This window comes from Ornithorhynchus anatinus, chromosome 9 (assembly GCF_004115215.2).
Source record: "Ornithorhynchus anatinus isolate Pmale09 chromosome 9, mOrnAna1.pri.v4, whole genome shotgun sequence".
NCBI classification, from domain to species: domain Eukaryota; kingdom Metazoa; phylum Chordata; class Mammalia; order Monotremata; family Ornithorhynchidae; genus Ornithorhynchus; species Ornithorhynchus anatinus.
The window spans coordinates 53,551,769-53,570,919 of record NC_041736.1 but is presented as its reverse complement, the minus strand read 5'-3'; the positions used below and the strand labels follow the sequence as shown (position 1 = coordinate 53,570,919).

At 41.9% G+C, this 19,151-nt stretch overlaps 1 protein-coding gene across 3 annotated transcripts; it reads right to left on the bottom strand.

The window, feature by feature from the left end:
• Positions 1-1,582: 1,582 nt before the first annotated feature.
• Positions 1,583-18,931, bottom strand: FAM161A (FAM161 centrosomal protein A). Of its 3 annotated transcripts, none has more exons than XM_007672045.3 (6): positions 18,748-18,926; positions 11,351-11,595; positions 8,398-9,576; positions 5,237-5,336; positions 3,349-3,503; positions 1,583-2,908 (listed from the first exon to the last, which is right to left on the bottom strand). In XM_007672045.3, exons 1-6 carry the CDS (start codon positions 18,835-18,837, stop codon positions 2,824-2,826), a joined length of 1,854 nt encoding a protein of 617 aa, XP_007670235.2. In that variant the 5' UTR covers positions 18,838-18,926; the 3' UTR covers positions 1,583-2,823. The 3 variants fall into 3 exon arrangements, 2 of the variants coding, with proteins under 2 accessions (XP_007670235.2, XP_039769024.1); XM_039913090.1 differs by having other exon boundaries at positions 2,819-2,908; positions 3,334-3,503; positions 18,748-18,930; XR_005660353.1 differs by lacking the exons at positions 1,583-2,908; positions 3,349-3,503 and having other exon boundaries at positions 5,260-5,336; positions 8,281-9,576; positions 18,748-18,931.
• Positions 18,932-19,151: the final 220 nt, after the last annotated feature.

Sequence of the window (19,151 nt, the reverse complement as noted above, 5' to 3'; positions counted from 1 at the left end):
CCAGGGCTGTGCTCTTTTCCACTAGGCCCCACTTGTCCCACTTTAGTTTTGCTCTGGTGGGGAGACTTTCTCTTCACTTCCACTTTCTGGGCTATAACTATAAATCAAACTATGTTATATATTGAGCATTTTCTCACCTGTAAAGCAGGGATTTGATAGCTGTTCTCCCTCCCCTTGGGGAATGAGGACTGTGTCTGACCTAATTACGTTGATTGAGGAGTTTACAACCTAAGAGAGGAGACAGACAGAAGGAAGCTTATAATTCAGAGCCAGTTTGGGAACATGTAATCTGTCCCCCAACTTCATCTCAAACTCTGTTTTGTGAGAAAATTCAGACAATGGATAAATTACAGCTAGGGGAAGTAGCAGAGTACAATGATATGCACATAAGTACTAGAAGTGGGATGAAAATTAAAGTGCTTAAGGGGTACAGACCTAAGGGCATAAGTAAAGCAGACGGGAGAATGAAAAGGTTGGGGAGATGAGGGTTTAGCCAAAGAAGGCCTCTTGGAGAAGTGATTTTAAAACGGCTTTGAAAGTGTGTGATTTTAATAGGGCTTTGAAGACGGAGAGAGTGGTGATCTGTCAGATATAAAGGAGGAGGGAGTTCCAGGCCAAAGCGAGGATGTGAGCAAAGGTTCCATGCCAAGACAGATGAGATGGAGGTACAGCGAATAGGTTGGCCTTAGGAATGAAATGTGCTTCACTCTTCACAATGTATATCTATATCCTAAATGGATGAGACGCAGTATTGCCTAGTGGATAGAGCACGGACCTGGGTTCTAATCCTAGCTCCGGCACTTGTCTCCCGTGTGACCTTGGGCAAATAACTTCACTTCTCTGTGCTTCAGTTACCTTCTTTGTAAAGTGGGGATTAAGACTGGGGGCCCTACGTGGGCCATGGACTGCATCCAACTTGATTAGCTTGTATCTACTCTAGCACTTAGTACAGTGCCTGACACATAGTATGTGCTTAGCAAAATTTTTTAAAAAAGAAACAATGAATAATTTGTCCTTAAAAAGCATATCAATGCTTAATGCAACTAGTTGATTAGGGGGAAAACTTCAAAAAAAACTATTTAGGCCACACTTAAAAAAATCTTAACTTAGAAAAGCAATGTGGCCTAGTGGAAAGAGCATGGGCCTAAGAGTCAAGAGTTCTAATCCCAGCTCTGCCTCTTGACCACTCTTTGACCTTGGACAAGTCACCTAACTTCTCTGGGCCTCTTTTCCCTCATCTGTAAAATCAATTAATCCATCGTACTTGAGCACATACTGTGTGCAGAGCACTGTACTAAGTGCTTGGGAGAGGACAATACAATGTTGGCAGATATACTCTCTGCCTACAACAAGCTTAGTCTTAAATGAAATTCCTGTTCTCTCTCCCTCATAGACTGTGAGCCCCATATAGCACAAGAGCAGTACTTGACCTGATTATTTTGTATCTACCCCAGTTCTCAGTTCAGTGCTTGACACATAGTAAGAGCTTAAATACTATAGTCATTACTGCGGTACTGCATCATTATGAATTATTTTAAATCTGGCATCTTACCATTTATTAATAGACACAAAAACATGGGAGTGCTAATCAAACATTTATTGGAAAAAATACAACCCATATAAATATTTTAGAGGCTCATAGATTAAATTTTTGCTGAAAGCAAAATTGAAGAAAAATTGAGGTCATAGCATCGGACTGAAAATTAAGGTTTCAGGTTTACCACATACTCTGTGGTCTTCAGCAATCAACTGAAAGTGGATAATGGTATTTACGTCCATCTCAGGGGCTACATGTGACCCAAACCATCCAGGCTCCTTTAATTACAGGTTTCAGTCATTTTCATTAATAAGATTTCTTTTAGAGGCATACAGATTCCTAGTGTAATTGACAGTGGAATTACTTGATCTCCCAAGGATAGGCCACGTAAAACTGATCTCTGATATAGCTAGACTTGGTGATTTTGCATTAAGTAGCTCATTGCCACGTGAGACAGAACTCTTCACGCTATCGCTGTCAGCTTTAACACCAAAGTTTAGTGCTGCAATTGCAAGACCAAAGCATTCTCTGACCGTTTGAAGCTTTGAATATGTTATGCTTGATCTATACAGATATTAATTTAAGTACTCCTTTCCTAGAAGTATAAACTACAAAAAATGTATTTGAGGCTGAAACAATCATTTAAAAATTGCTAGTTCATAAAAAATCATCTAAGCTCAGTACACAAAAAATACATTCAATTTAGCAACTGATTACTCCATATGCTTCAGATTTTCTTTGTTTTAAAGTTATAAAAAGGCTCAGGTAAAAATGTTTAAAGTGCTTAGTGAACAAAGTTTGAGGATTTTCACTGTGAAAGAGGAACATTTTAGATGTAAATTTGAGTTACAGTAATAATTTTATGGGCAATACAAAATTTATAAAAAATTCCCTGGATCTTCAATAAATTCACCACAATAAAAAAAAACAAACAATAAATACATCCACTGCCAGTCAGGCCACCTATTTTAAAGTGAAAAATACCCTGTATAGTCTATTTGACATGATTATAATCTTGAAGCTTTTAAAAAATCATGAATATGTTCATTCACACAGTCATAGGCATTGTTTGAAAAAATATTAAAAATCCACATCCTATTTAGGTTTCTGTTCATATCACTACGTATTATTGCCTCCACAAAAACCCTGAAACACCAAATCAAGTTGTTGGCAATTTATCTACAATAAACCTCAGTAACAAAGTGTTACAGAAGTCTTGCTGTTGGAATTATTTTTGTCATTTCTGGATTGTTTTTTGTCTTTATGTTGAATTGTCTTCATGTTTCTTATCCTGATGTTTGCGTATCCTGGTTGTCAAGATCACTTTCACAGTTTTCTTTCCAGAGTTCTTGTTTCTCCGAATCCCTAAGGCTAGAATAAAGAAGATCCAACATATTGATCCTTGTAAGGCAAAATGATCTTAAAACCCTGGACCTTGGGCCTAACATCAACACATTCTCTTTTCTCACACAGAACACTGAGCAATGCTAAAAAACTTCTTAGTTCTGCTGATTTACAATTCATTTTATTTCAGTACTTAGATGATTAATTGAAAATTTTCAAAGAATCCTTTTAATCAAACCCATCATGTTTTTTGCTAAGGGGTTCAAATATTAGAACTACTTTTCTGTAAAAAAAAATTTAAATATTTAAAATTAATGAATAAAGTCTGAGTTGGAAAAGGACAAGGATTTTAAACTATCAGAATTTTAGTTAACATTAAGTATACTCTTTAATGACATAGAAAAGTACTGCTGCAAATATTCCTTTTCTTCAAGAGGTATGGCGTAACTCACCCTCACTTACATTACCTTTCTGTATCTTCAGTGCTGCTTTCAAACTCCTGCCCTCTGAAGAGTTCTGATGGTCTTGTACTTTGGCCCTTATTTGCCACAAACTCATCACAGAGCCCGAGTTCTCGGAGGGTGGTAGAATAATGCTTTTCTGCTGCAATTCTTGCATTTTCCTTTTGGAAAGGAAGAATTTTTAGTCAGGGCCAAACCTTGCCAGATTCCATATTCCCCAGAGTACTCAGTACAGAACAGTGTGTATTACTTTATGATGATGATGAAGTAAACTGGAATGATGTCACCGGTTTGATCCCCAGACATAGTCTTATCATAAATACAGAGAAGCAGCGTGGCTTAGTGGAAAGAGCCTGGGCTTGGGAGTCAGAGGTCATGGATTCAAATCCTGACACTGCCACTTGTCTGTTGTGTGACAGTGGGCAAGTCACTTAACTTCTCTGTGCCTCAGTTCCCTCATCTGTAAAATGGGTATTAAGACTGTGAGCCTCACGTGGGACAACCTGATTACCCTGTATCTATCCCAGCGCTTAGAACAGTGCTCGGCACATAGTAAGCGCTTAACAAATACCAACATTATTATTACTTTATTGATTACAGTCTACCTTACCCTCTTCAGGTCACAGATCCCAAGTTTTTTTTAGGAGTTTACCACCTCCTAAATACTTTCCAGTAAGGAAACTTCTGGATCATATTGTTGCCCAGGAGAGAGGCCCAAAGCAGACTGCCCACAACAGCAATAAATAAGAGTGGACCCCTGTCCCTCCAGGCTGGGGCTAAAATTTGGAAGTATCATTTAAATGGTCCCTACTGAGCCTAGCCAGATGGCATTATTTTGTCAAGAAACTTTTCTGAAGTTTCATAAAGTCACCTGGGACAAAAATTCTTATCTTTGGACTGAGAAATACCATTGGGCAGCACTTCCACTAAGCACTAGGGAGAGAGCATGACCTTAGTGCAGACCCAGTTTCTAGTCCAAGTTCTTCCACTTTCCTGCTGTGTGATCTTGGGACTAACAAACCATGTTAGAACAAACTAGAACAAACTGTCAAATCTGGACAACTTTTGGGAGTGGGGGTGAAGAAAGAAAGAAGAGAATGCCAAAGACCAAATTAACCACACAAGTATGACAGAATTTAAAGTCCAACTGCACACGATGAGAACAGTTGACTGGGAAAAAATCAAGACTTGGAGGAACAAAACAACATGGTGTGGAGGGGCAAATAAGTGTCTGTTCATTGTTATACTGTACTCTCCCCAGTGCTTACTACAGTGCTTTGCACACAGTAGGACTCAATAAATATGGTGACTGAATAACAAATAGGAATGCTCCTAAACCATCAGTTATAGTTCAGTGTTATCGATACAGTAAATCAATTGATTTAGTAGGACAATCATTCCCCACAGCACTTACGTACATATCCATAATTTATATTAATGTGTGTCTTCCCCTCTATACTGTAAGCTCACTGTGGGCAGAGAACTTGTCTACCAACTCTGTTATATTGTACTCTCAACTGCTTAGTGCAGTGCTCCACTAATATGATTGATTGATTGGTGCTTTGCAGTGTTATAGAAACTTATAGACTGCATTAAGCACTTGGAAATAGTGCTATGTGAAGTTGTGGAAGCTTCTATTTAATAGATGTTAATTGGTGGTAACTGGCACAGTTCAGAAGATTCTGCCCTAAATAATGGAATGACCTATTATCCCAAAATAATTAAAACAAACTCTACCTACCAGTAATTTAGAGTTTTTGTACATTTTTTAAAAGTAGAGGCTTGTGTAATTTACTCTACCTCTTTCCATCTATTTATGGCACCAATGCAGATGCACAGAGCTGAAAAAGCCCCAGGAAAAGGAAAGAAAAATTAAACCCCCAAGCCACACAACCTGAGCAATTCTTTCAAAGAGCAGGGGCCTCCTCTTCAATTTCTCATCTATTTCTTCCAGTTCCTGCAAGTATTCCTTCATTCTCTCCTTCTCATGTTTTCTATCACAGCAGGAAGGAAATAAAGTAATTTTAAAAAGTCATCCTAGAAATAAAAACTGCATATTACAACATATAGTGTCTCTAGAAGATAATTCGTAAAGTAAGTCATGTGTACAAACATTTCCATTCTCCCCTTCTTCTGTCTCCCCTAGAGGTTATTTCTGGGATCCTTGCTGTAGGCACCAGAGTTTTACTCGCTCATTATTGATTCACAAGAAGTAAGGTAGGCATTTTAGAGGAGCTCAAATCAATCTTTCAGGCTCTGCAGGCGTTTTCATTCTGACTTCAGGTACATTTTTCTTACATTTCTGTTGCAAAATATCAGGTTTGTATGCAGGGCCCAGCTGCAGCTTGTGCACATATTCTCTACAGTTCTGCTCATCCTTTAAATGTTAGCCTTCCCAGCCCCTCTTCCCTTGGTTTTCAGAACAGTTATGCCAGGTGTTTCCTTTTTGTCAATTTACTTCTCATAAACCAGGTTGATAATTCATTTGATAAGGCATTTGGGCCAATTCAGCAATTTTTGAGGTGGCCTTATATAGACTAGTTAACGTACTCACTAAAATTCAGATAAAAAAAAATTATCCTGGCATTAAATTGTGGCCTGCTCCGCTTCAGCTACGTCTAATATCAGCTTGGGAAAAATGGTGCAGAATCTACAATTTTCTCAGAAGCCTTAAGTGAAATCTACTTTCTGAGCCAACTAATGGTAGACATTAATTATGAGCACTACCGGCAAATGTGCTGACATAAGGGCTCCTGGAGGAAGCTTTGAAGCCATGCTTTTAGTATATGGCTCCAAAAATATGTCTTCTCTGCACGGGGCATGACTTACAAATATTAGGCTGGTGCTTAAAGTTACATCTACCATCTAGAGAGTTGGGGAAAAGAGGAACACACTCCTTTCCCAAAATGTACCTCGTCTTAAGCAAACAAGGCCAAAGTATCCAATAATCTTAACTACTGACAAGAGATGGCACAGAGCTGGGAAGTATTTTGGGGATGCCTGATCCTAGTGGGAAGCAACAGGCATGGGAATCAGAGGACCTGGGTTCTAATCCTGGCTCTGCCACTTGCCTATGTGACCTTGGGCTTTTTACTTAACTTCTCTGTGCCTCAGTTCCTTCATCCGCAAAATGGGGATTCAATACCTGTACTCCCTTAGACTATAAGGCTCATGTGGGACCTGATGATCTTGTACCTCCCTCAGTCTTTAGTACAGTGCTTGGCACATAGTAAGCACTTAAATACAATTATTATTATTATTAGTGAAAAACAAGCACAAGGAAACCCACCTCTTCACACAATGGCTGGTATGCATAAGGAAACTGTGACCCAGAAAACTGTGCAATAGAATATATTAGGAGGTTCAATACGGATTTGGATAAATTCATGGATTAGTGGTCCCAAATGAATTAACTGAGGTAAAATTAGGGATGGTATTTGGTATATCCTTTACCATTATGTTGGGTGCCAAGGTTTACTGTTGTACTGTACTTTCCCAAGTGCTTAGAACAGTGGTCTGCACACAGTAAGTACTCAGCACACAGTAAGTACTCAATAAATGACTGAAAGAATGAATGAAGGCAGAAACCACACTGCTCCTCTAAGCATCTTGTTGCCTCTACAGGAAAAAGAAATACGGCTGGGTGGACCATTAGTCTGATCTAATAATGGCACTGCTGATAGTCTTGGGTAGCTGATGACACTACCAACCAGCTGTTCCGAGTTCAAAATCTGAATTCTCCCATGCCTGCCCAGAGGATCCCAACCACCAGTTTGATATATACTGAAAGGGGGTTGTCTCTTTATAAAAGGTTCTTTCTCCATGTGCCCCAAAATGTTTTGGGAAATTGAAGCATCTGTCTTCTTCTCTGGGATCAGTCCAGATATCCCAACCTGGGATATCTTGCCAGCCCATTGTCTGAGGGGGTAGTCAAAGGGGAGAAAAGGCTTTCTGGGAGAAGCACACACTGAAGAAGGAGAGACAAAACTACTCTGCTTCTTAAACTGCACCTTAGGCAAGAGGGTGCAGTTTATGTACCTGAGAGAGTTTAATCTGGATCTAGACACTTGAGCTAAACTTTGATGTGGGTCATTGGCTTTAGCCCGGATTGTCAGAAGCTTCTGTAGCTCTTTCTCTCTTTGTCTCTGTTTAGCTAGGCTCCTTTTTTGCTCCTCTTCTACCATTTTCTTTTCCTCAAGTGATCTCCTGAGGGAACATAAACTAAGGCTGAACTGAATTGATTTTAATCCAATGGAAAAAAAATTAAGGAAACCCATATGAGAAGAAAAGATTGGGGTATATGTTAAAAGGGAATACCAGAAACATACTTCTTTCCCCTTTATAAAGGAAATTAAGCACTTTGGAAGAAGCGCTAACACTTTCAGGCTACTAAGGGCCCATGAGCAGTAAGGAACTCTACATGGCCCCATACTGGTGCAAATCTAATCCCCCTTGTCAGCTGTGTGACATTGGGCAAGTCATTTCACTTCTCTGTGCCTCAGTTCCCTCATCTGTAAAACGGGGATCAAGACTGTGAGCCCCAAGTGGGATAACCTAATAACCTTGTAGCTATCCCAGTGCTTAGAATAGTGCTTGGCACATAGTAAACACTCAACAAATACCAACATTATTATTATTTAAGAAGTAGTGCCCCCCCCCAGCTGATTAAGAACCTGGGAATCATTTTAGCCACTGGAAAAATTGGACATTTGGACTTCTGTCAAATTCCAAAGTAACTGTGGAACAGAAAGATTATTTGGGAGAAAAGCCTCTTGTCAAATTGTCTTATAGTTAAAACAAAATCCACCTGGCAATTCAAGTAAAAACTTGTCAAAACTTCAGTCTTAAGACATCAACCCAGTTAATGTGTAATCCACTGCTTTGTCCCAGAGAATTTCCCTGGGGGGGTAGCCATGGGGGTTATCCCTCTTCGCATACCTTTTTGACCCAGGAGCCATTCAGTTCTTGATCACTTGGGGCCAGAATTATTTAAAATACTTCTCCAGTTATTAATCAAATCATTTACACTGTTAACTCTGTGACCACGCTATTCACCTAATGGCGTCTTGGCGTCTTCTTGAAGATTCATTAGTTCTCGGAGGTTCAGGTTCATCAGTCTCCCCCAGCTGAGGACTCGCACTCGAGCGTCTCATTCGTGACTTGCACCTTGGAGAGAGATATGGCCAGCGGGTTTCCTTCAAATTTTCCTCATCTGCTTGGATGTCTTTCAAAATTCTCCCTCTATTAGATGGGATTCGTAAAGTTCGAAGATCAAACGGTTCACAGACCGTAGTGGGTTTTAGATGTTTCTGTTTCAAAACTTGCTTCTGAAATTTTTGGTGAAGGGTTTCAAAGTCCGGCACCCGGCAGTTGACCTTAGGTTTATACTTCAACTCTGTCCTTTCTTCAGTGTGTCTGTACTTCCTCTTAGAGGGAGAGCTCTGAACCAGCATACTGCGGGGAAGTGATGCATTTTGTAAAAGCTCCTGGGATCTCATCCGGATCCTACTTTCCCTATAAAGCTCTTCCTCTTTGATCCGATCACTGATGGCTGAACCGTAAACAGACTTAGGTACAGGTCTGGCTTTAAACAACTTTACTTTGGTTTTAGACTTCGAGGGGACTTTTGCCTGCAATCTCTGGAATTCTTTTTTTTGTTCTTCCCTTACTACGAAATCAAAAGGTTTTTGGGAGGCCAAAAGGATTTCTTTACTCTTCTCCTTAACGAACCTCCGGCGTTCTTCATTTCGCTCTAATAATTCCTGATAGAGTGGGAGGAAGACAAATGCAGGAATGGGATTGGCTCGGAATTTCTTCTGACACTCGGCTGCTTCTGCTTCTTCTTCTTGTTTTCGCAACAAGGTATTGGCCCTTTCGGCTTCTGCCTTAGCTGTGACCCGCTGCTCTTTTTTCCTCTCTTCTCGGATTGTCATTTGAAAAGGTTGTGGCACTGTAATCTTTGGCACCCATTTCTTTGGCTTCCTCTTTGGCTTTTGGAGTTTTTGCACGTGATGACTGTCAGAGGGGGCATAGTCTTCTACATTGAAATCATCCCACATATTTCTGATCTGCTCCTTAGGAGAAGCCAAAAAGTTGACCTCATTATTGTTATCACCTTCTTCTTGGTAGAGCAATTCATTTTCAGACTCACTGGAGGAAGTTTGGCTGAAGTCAAGCTCCCAAAGTGAATGATACAAACTGGGAGGTTGAAATGAGCTCTCTTCCCACAATGGTCTAGAAGAGAAAGAAAATGTCTTTGAACGAATAGAGTGACAGTAAATGTAGATTTTAGCATTTTAGGGCGGTAGATCAGAAAAGTGGGGGTAAACATGGTATACAGCACAGGAGGCCAAACAGTAGTTGAAACATCTGTGCTTCATGATTGACGATTTTGCCGTGTGGGCTGCTGCTCCTGCCATTTTGGTGGGGGCGACTCCCTCCGCCTCCATGGACCCAGGCAGTGGAAGGGTGCGACTCTTAGCCCCATACCCAGACCAGCCACCTCTTAGTCGCTGCTCCCTGCTGACAATTACTCTTCCCACCTCATTTGTAAAATGGGGATTGAGACTGTGAGCCCCACGTGGGACAGGGATTGTGTCCAACTCGATTTGCTTGTACCCATCCCAGTGCTTAGTACAGTGCCTGGCACACAGAAAGTGCTTAACAAATATAATTATTACTATTATTATTATTCAAAGCATTATTGAAGGCAAAGCTCTTCCAAGAGGCCTTCCTCTACTAAGCTCTCTTTTCCTCTCTCTCTCCCTTCTGTCACCCTGACTTGCTCCCTTTATTCATCCCCCCGCTTCAAGTCCCATAGCACTTAGGTATATATCTATAATTTATTTATATTAATGTCTGTCTCCCCCTCTTCACTGTAAGCTTATTGTGGACAGGGAATGTGTCTGTTATATTGGAATCTCCTAAGCGCTTAGTGTAGTGCTCTGCACAGATTAAGCGCTTAATAAAAACGACTGATTGACCTTCCCTCTCTCCCCACTGGGAACAGCTGCTCTCCACTACCCCCCCATCCTCCCTCTGAGATCAGCCACTCCCCATTCTGGCTAAAAAAAGTTTTTATTTTTAAATTTGGGCTCTCAGCCATATTGGTTTGCAGCACATCAGTTCATAAGACTTAGCCACCCCAGGTATTTGGAACTGAAAAATATATTCTTAAAGACATGAGACATTTTCTAATCCGCAAATTAGAAAGAACATTTTAAGGGCAGTTGTATTTGTAATACGGGACAGATTAAGAGGGCAAAGGCTATTCTTGCTATAGAATACCCCTCCCCAAATGAAGCAGTCATTCAATGGCATTTATTGAGCACTGGTTTACCATGTGCAGAACATTGCACTAAGTGCTTGGGAGAGTACACTCGAGTAGTACTAAATGACCTGCCTCGTTGGTGTCATTTGAAAAGGGCAGTACTGACAGAATGGAATTGCAGTAAATGTCATCCTCGTTGAGATGAAGGGCATGAGCTTGTGGCAGTGAGAACCCCTTAGCGCCCTGAGACAGGGCAGGGCATGTTAAATCAAAAAAGAAAAGAAAAGAGGACTGTGAGTGGGGATGGAGAGTTGGAGGGGAAGTCGCCATAGGCACGTTGGGAAGTGGAAAGGGGATGGCGCACACAGAGGGAGGAAACAGTACGTGACGCAGTTTGTATTGGTTCTTCCTCATCGCCGAAGGTGCACCATCAATAGCAACAGCACCAGGGGCCCACAGTCCTGCCTGGGCCACAGACATTGATCTGATTTTTAAATGATTTTGAAAAGTTTCTTTCAATAAACTGCACACACATTATTAAAAGTTAAAAATGGCTGTGGGAAAAAAGTACTCTCTGTCCTTGTGAAAAGATATTGCTGAGCCCAGTACAAACATATAACCACTTCCTTTCACAAACACATAAAAGGTACTGCAGAGAGAATGAAAAGATTCAGCCTTGAAGCTCTTAGTAGATTAAACCCAGAAAAACAAAGAAATACTCTCTGAACACAAACTTACCTATGCATACTAGACAGAGTATTTCCATTGGCCCCTGGAAGCACTCCTTTTAAATGCAATTTATTTTGATACATTGTCTCCAGTTTGGCCATGGTCGCCACATGAGCAGACTTTAGTTCTTCTAGCTTCAGGAAATATTCCTGGTTGGAGCGGCACATTTCAGAAAAATCCAGGAGGTCCTCACATTTCTTGTTTTGCTGAGAGCTTTGTTGGTCCACCACAGACAAGTCAGTGTCGGAATCATTCTAGGAAAAAAAAAAAAGGTTTATTCTTTAAGAATACCAAACAAATTAACCCAAAGAGACAAAATCTCTTGCTTTGGCGATACTGTTCAAATGGTTGTTTCCAAGCAGTAGCCAAAATGAAAAATGGTGAGGTGGATTTGTGAATGGCAATCCATTAAAGAATGAAAGTCATTGGAAAAGGGAGGTTGGAATTGGGCATGCTCTCTTTTCCTGGGACTTCTTTTAGTTATTTTCACTATCAGAATCTTACTGAGGAAACTATTACCACCACTTGGGTAGAAACATCAATTTTTGCATACTCAAAATTGCCATGCCTTGAGTTATATTTACAAGGGTAAAAAAAATTGCCAAAATATTGGCATTTTGAGTTACATTGCGCTGAACAGGTTTTTCGATACATCTTTTGGGGAAGTGAGTTTACCACTGAATTTCCTATAAATACTTCTCAAAAGAAAGTCCATATGCCATTGACGGTTTTAGCTCCTTCCTGGTGGGGGGGACTAAAATCATGGCTGTCTTCCCCCCCGCCCCCCGCCACTTCACAGGAGGGCATTGGAGGGGTGGGAAGGGAGGGAACCATTCCCATGTCTTGAATCCAATCTGCTGTGGGGAAGCCCAGCCCTTTCAGTCTGTGGGCAGGGAACATATCTACCAACTCTGTTGTATTGTAATCTCCCAAGCGCTTACGACACTGGTCTGCACATAGTAAATGCTGAATAAATACCACTGATGTTGATATCTGATTGTATTTGCATATATTTTCTGGTAAAAAAAATCATATGGTCTTGGCCCTGAGGGATACTTGTTTACTATTCTTCTAAGATATTGAAGCAGCATGGCTCAGTGGAAAGAGCCTGGGCTTTGGAGTCAGAGGTCATGAGTTCGACTCCCGGCTCTGCCACTAGTCAGCTGTGTGACTGTGGGCAAGTCACTTCACTTCTCTGTGCCTCAGTTACCTCATCTGTAAAATGGGGATTAACTGTGAGCCTCACGTGGGACAACCTGACTACCCTGTATCTACCCCAGCGCTTAGAACAGTGCTCTGCACATAGTAAGCGCTTAACAAATACCAACATTATTAACATTATTATTATTATTGGCCTTAGAAGGAGCAGAGATATTCTCTGAGAGTGTGTATTGATGGTTCCATAAAACCAGACCCTTGTCTTTCAGGAGCCCAGTATAGCACATCCCTGGTCCTGAGGGGATCCACCCAGTTGACCACAACCCTAGCTCCCTGCCTTCTGTCCCATTTTACAGATGAGGTAACTGAGGCACAGAGAAGTTAAGTGACTTGCCCATAGTCACCCAGCAGACTAGTGGTAGAATCAGGATGAGAACATAGGTCCTTCTGACTCTCAGGCCCTGTGCTCTATCCACTAGGCCATGCTGCTTCTTCCTTGTGTAGTCTTTACCATTCAGGTGCTGCTGCCTTTGGCTGGAAGATAATTGCACACACATTACCTTCCTCGATGGGAAAAGTGAGCAATTAAGGTTTAAAGGAAACTTTGGCTATTAAAAAAGAATAAGATCTATTAGGTCATTGCTTCTCTGGCACCGGTGAAGAAAATGACTCATCTGAATATAACACTTTACTTCTTCCTTATGGCTAATAAGGCATTCATTTCTCTCCAGCCAATTTAATTCAACCATCAGACTGTGTAAGGCTTTGCTTTTTCCATCTATACTAATCACACTGTACAAATCATCTAATACATACAATTAAAGACTAATTGGAGGTTTTAACTAAAGAGCAAAATATATCCACTTTGAATAATTCACAGAACACTAACTGGGAGGCAGGCAGCTCTGAGCATTTTACTCTACTAAGCATTGGTAAGACAAGCTGGGTTTATTAAATAGCAAATGTTAAGGAGAACTCTAAATTAGAAGTACAGTATGTTCAACTAATTATTGGAGGTTTTTTTTAGCACAATAAACTGGACACCTGTCCATTCCATAGGACCAAATTTATATAAGTTTATAGACCAAATTTGGATAGCCCACTCCTTAAAACACAGCTCCATAAAGAAGTCTTGAATTTTAGAAAGAAGGACCTGACAAGGCATTGGAGATGAGACAACAGAACATTTAAGTTTGTGCCAGAGATGTGAAGAAGTGTATTTCTTAAATTTAGGGAAGCTGCGTGGCCAAGTGGACAGAACACTTTATCTCTGCGTGACCTTACCTCACTGCTCTTCTATTACAACCCAGCCTACACACTTTACTCCTCTGATGCCAACCTAGTCACTGTACCTTGGTCTCGTCTATCTCACTGCCAACCTCTCGCCCACGACCTGCCTCTGGTTGTACAACACCCTCCTCCTTCATATCCAACAATTACTCTCTCCACCTTCAAAGCCTTCTTGAAAGCTCATCTTCTCCAGGAGGCCTTCCTTAAGTCCTAATTTCCTCTTTTCCCACTGCCTTTTGCATTGCTCTGATTTGCTCCCTTTATTCACCCCTTCCTCAGCCCCACAGCACTTATGTACATATCTGTAATTTATTTATATTAATATCTGTCTCCCCTTCTAGACCGTGAGCTCTTTGTGGGCAAGGAATGTGTATACCAACTCTGTTCTACTGTATTCTCCCAAGTTCATAATACAATGCTCTGCACACAGTAAGCTCTCAATAAATGATTGATGGATTGATTGGGCATGGCCCTAGGAGCCAGAGGACCTGGGTTCTATTCCTGGATCCACCACTTGTCCGCTCTGTGACCTTGGGCAAGTCACTTCACTTCTTTTTAGCTCAGTTACCTCATCTATAAAATGGGAATTAATTAATGTGACCCCCATGTGGGACATGGACAGTTGTTGGACTTGATTGTCTTGTATTTACCTCAGCACTTAGTACAGTGACTGGCACATAGTAAGCACTTAGCAAATACTGTTTTAAAAAAATGCTTATGAATAGGCTCTGGGTGAATTCTATTCAATCATCACAAGAATGAATCTTGTTCAAGGTAAATACGCATGGCACCCACTTTGATTTTCACCTGAATGAATATGTTTTACAATTCTAACCTTTTTCTTGTTTAATATCAGAAAGAAAATTAAACCTGTCACTCCTAAACAACATTTCTTTTGGAAGCCTACTGTGCCAGAACCATCTTTCACTAATCTTACCACTACTTGAAAAGCTTTAAAAATAGCCTCTGGATTAGTGTAATCTTACATGGATTGGATTGACCCATTTAAATCATAAATCCTTCCAGTACATTTGTTGGATTAATTTACTGTTTGATTGATTCAGTGCTTTGGCTCTGAAGGCCTCAATAGGTAATTATTAATTATGAAGAGCAGAGTAAAAGGATTATTTAAATGTCTTATAGCCTACGTTCATTTGTACATCCCTGTATATCTATAAATAAGTATAAAGAGTACTGTAAAAATATGGATATTTTCCTCTTTATCCTTGGTCTCTATGGTTTTGTACATATTAAACAGATTACTTAACTGCCTAATGTTGGGAAGGTTACACATCATATAGCTTCATTCATTGAGGACCTCTAAAATTGCAAACCTTTAAAAATTATTATTATTGCATTACAGGGACTGAACTTTAATCATCATAAACCAGATGAGTCCACATACAATCTTTTTCCAAGGAAAGACAAACAATTGGTTTTGAAAATTAGGACGCTATAGTCAGGCTTTTCAACAATAGCAATTTCTTGTCCAAAAGTGTGGTAATACACTGGGGAGGAGTGGCTTCCATCATAAATTACGGGGACCCATTAGTCCCAGGAAAAGCCGGTTTAAGGGACCCCTCCCTCCATCCCCCCTCTACACCCCACCCACCCACACTCACAGTCCCAAACACCAACTTGGGGCCTTACTGCAGCCAAGCCACTCCTGGGTCCTGATGCTGCATCTCTGGCTAATTGTTTTTGGTTTAGTGGTCCACTACTAGCAAATCCAGGGAAATCACCACTGGCTTTTACATGCCTTCTCACATGTCAGTGAAGAAATTCTTAAAGATGACTTGATTTGCAGCCAGGCAATTACGATTGCCTACTAAAAGGACAGAGCATGATGTGTGCCCTTTTTTTTTTTTTTAAACTGAACCTGCATGTCCTTTATGAAGTAGTTTGTCTTAGAAACCAACCTGTTGTACGTTTTTCAGCTGAGAAATTAGGGCTTAGCTCTATTTGCCACACAAGTTGAAATCTTACCCAGGACCGCCCAAGACTTGCTGCTTGCTTCCTCATGCACCACCAGTGGTTCTACTGAGCTACCCTGCACTCTACTCATGGTCACTTCCTTATTATTAATAATAATAATACTACTAATAATAATGACATTTGTTAAACACTTACTACGTGCCAGGCACTGTACTAAGAAGCAGTAGCAGCCCCTTGGAGACCAGCCCATTTTCCTCTTCCGCCAGAAGACAGCACTGGCAGATAGTGAAGTTCTGGGGCCGAAGGAGGAAGAGGGCAGGAAGCAGTGGCTAGTACTCGTGGCTAGACAGAGGGGCCATGAAGAGCAGATCAGAAATACTACTCTGGACTTACAAGTCAAAACCTCTCAAATTATTTCTAAAAAAGTAATTATTGGTCCCAATTTTGAGAATAATTCTGGGGGTTTAAAATATTGCACTTTTATAGTAATGAAGTCTTCGTTTCATTCAAGGAGGGCTAAACAGATATGAAATGACTTGCCCTATGCCCTCCTGATGTTCATTTCAGTGCTCTAGTTCTCAAACTTGACCTTGTTGCTAACAGCTAAGAATGGTTCATTTTTAACTGCTCCTCCCGATTCCTTCTCAAAGTGATGCTGAGGTCCACAGAGAAGGAATTCACTGACTTTGGGAGGTCCAATGTCGCTCAGTATGAGAAACATACTGATATTAAAATCTAGCAAATTCAATATTCCCCAAATTTCCATGCGTGGCACTGAGACTGTGAGGCTTTGGGCAGCTTGAGGAATGATGAGTTGTGATCTATATCTATAGATTGTTGCTTTGAATTTGACTCAGTTAAGTAAAACTATTAATGGACACGTTTGCAGAAAGTTGCCCAAGGGGCAGGGCAGAAGTTGGGTTTGGGGGTAGACCTCGTGTTGTGCTGTGCAAATGACTAGTACCTGAATTACTTCCTCGGCATCAAGTCTGAGAACGGAGTTCATTTTGGCTTGGGGTCCGGGGTGACCACCAGTGAGAAGCAGCATAGTGTAGTGAATAGAGCACCGGCCTGGGAGTCAGAAAGTCGTAATAATAATAATAATGGTATTTGTTAAGTGCTTACTATGTACCAGGTACTGTACTAGGCACTGGAGAAGCAGATCGGGTTGGACACGGTCCCTGTCCCACGTGGGGCTGGGTTCTCATCCCACCTCTGCCACTTGCCTGCTGTGTGACCTTGGGCAAGTCACTGCCCTTCTCTGGGCCTCAGTTACCTCATCTATAAAATGGGGCTTGAGACAGTAAGCCCCACACGGGTCAAGGACTGTGTCCAACATGATTTGCTTGTCCACCCCACTGCCTAGTACAGTGCCTGGCACATAGTAAGTGCTTAACAAATACCGTCATAATAAGGAGAAGCAGCATGGCTCAGTGGAAAGAGCCCGGGCTTGGGAGTCAGAAGTCATGGGTTCAAATCCCGGCTCAGCCACTTGTCAGCTGTGACTTTGGGCAAGTCACTTCACTTCTCTGTGCCTCAATTACCTCATCTGTAAAATGAGGATGAAGTCTGTGAGCCCCACGTGGGACAAGCTGATCACCTTGTATCCCCCCACCCCCCAGTGCATCGAACAGTGCTTGGTACATCGTAAGCGCTTAGAGAACCAGCGTGGCTCAGTGGAAAGAGCACGGGCTTGGGAGTCAGAAGTCATGGGTTCAAATCCCGGCTCAGCCACTTGTCAGCTGTGTGACTTTGGGCAAGTCACTTCACTTCTCTGTGCCTCAGTTCCCTCATCAGTAAAATTAGACTGTGAGCCCATCATTTGGGCAGGAATTGTCTCTATCTGTTGCCGAATTGTACATTCCAAGCGCTTAGTACAGTGCTCTGCACATAGTAAGCACTCAATAAATACGATTTAAGGAATGAATAAAATGGGCATTACGTCTGTGAGCCCCACGTGGGACAACCTGATCACCTTGTATCCTCCCCAGCGCTTAGAACAGTGCTTTGCACATAGTAAGTGTTCAACGCATTCACCTTGATTCTATTTATTGCTATTGTTTTAATGAGATGTACATCCCCTTGATTCTATTTATTGCTATTGTTCTTGTCTGTCTCCCCTGATTAGACTCTAAGCCTGTCAATGGGCAGGGACTGTATCTGTTGCCGATCTGTACATTCCAAGCGCTTGGTACAGTGCTCTGCACATTGTAAGCGCTCAATACTATTGAATGAATGAACGCATGCCATTATTATTAACAAATGCCATTATTATTATGATGATCACAGTGCTCTGCACACAGGAAGTGCTCAATAAATACGACTGAAGGAATGAATAAAATGGGGATTACGTCTGTACGCCCCACGTGGGACAACCTGATCACCTTGTATCCTCCCCAGCGCTTAAACCAGTGCTTTGCACATAGTAAGCTTTTAACGCATGTCATTATTATTATTATTATTATTATTATTATTATTAACAAATGTCATTATTATTATGATTATCACAGTGCTCTGCACACAGGAAGCGCTCGATAAATACGATTGAAGGAATGAATAAAATAGGGATTAAGTCTGTGAGCCCCCCGTGGGACAACCTGATCACCTTGTATCCTCCCCAGCGCTTAGACCAGTGCTTTGCACATAGTAAGCTTTTGACGCATGTCATTATTATTATTATTATTATTATTATTATTATTAACAAATGCCATTATTATTATGATTATCACAGTGCTCTGCACACAGGAAGCGCTCGATAAATACGATTGAAGGAATGAATAAAATAGGGATTAAGTCTGTGAGCCCCCCGTGGGACAACCTGATCACCTTGTATCCTCCTCAGCGCTGAGACCAGTGCTTTGCACATAGTAAGCGTTTAACGCGTGTCATTATCATTATTATTAACAAATGCCAATATTATTATGATCATCACAGTGCTCCGCACACAGGAAGCGCCGAGGAAATACGACTGAATGAGGGAAGGCTGGCCGCTCCACCCGCTCTCCCCCTTTCCTTCCCGTTACCTGCTCCTGCTCCTCCTCTTCTTCCTCCTGCGTTTTCCGGGCGGGATCCCGCGCGCGCAGGGCGACGGGGGCTCGGGGAGCCTCGTCCATCTCCCGGGGCCGGTCACGACCCAAACGCCGAGCGGCGGGAACGCAGCGCTTCGAGCAGCGTCTTCTCCCCGCGCGGGGCCGCGCTCAGCGGGAGCAGGACCGGCACAACCCGGCCCGCCGACACGCGCATGCGCGCCTCCACCGAGCGAGCGCTAAAAAAAAAAAAAAAAAGGTCGCGGCCTCGAGGCGCCGCTCCGTTCGATTGGCTAGGGCGGGCGGGAGAGGACCAATCAGGATAGAGGAAGGTAGCGCTCCCGCCCTAATTGCCTTCCGCCCGGCCAATCGCCGTCGTTGATTCTAAGCCCCGCCCCCCC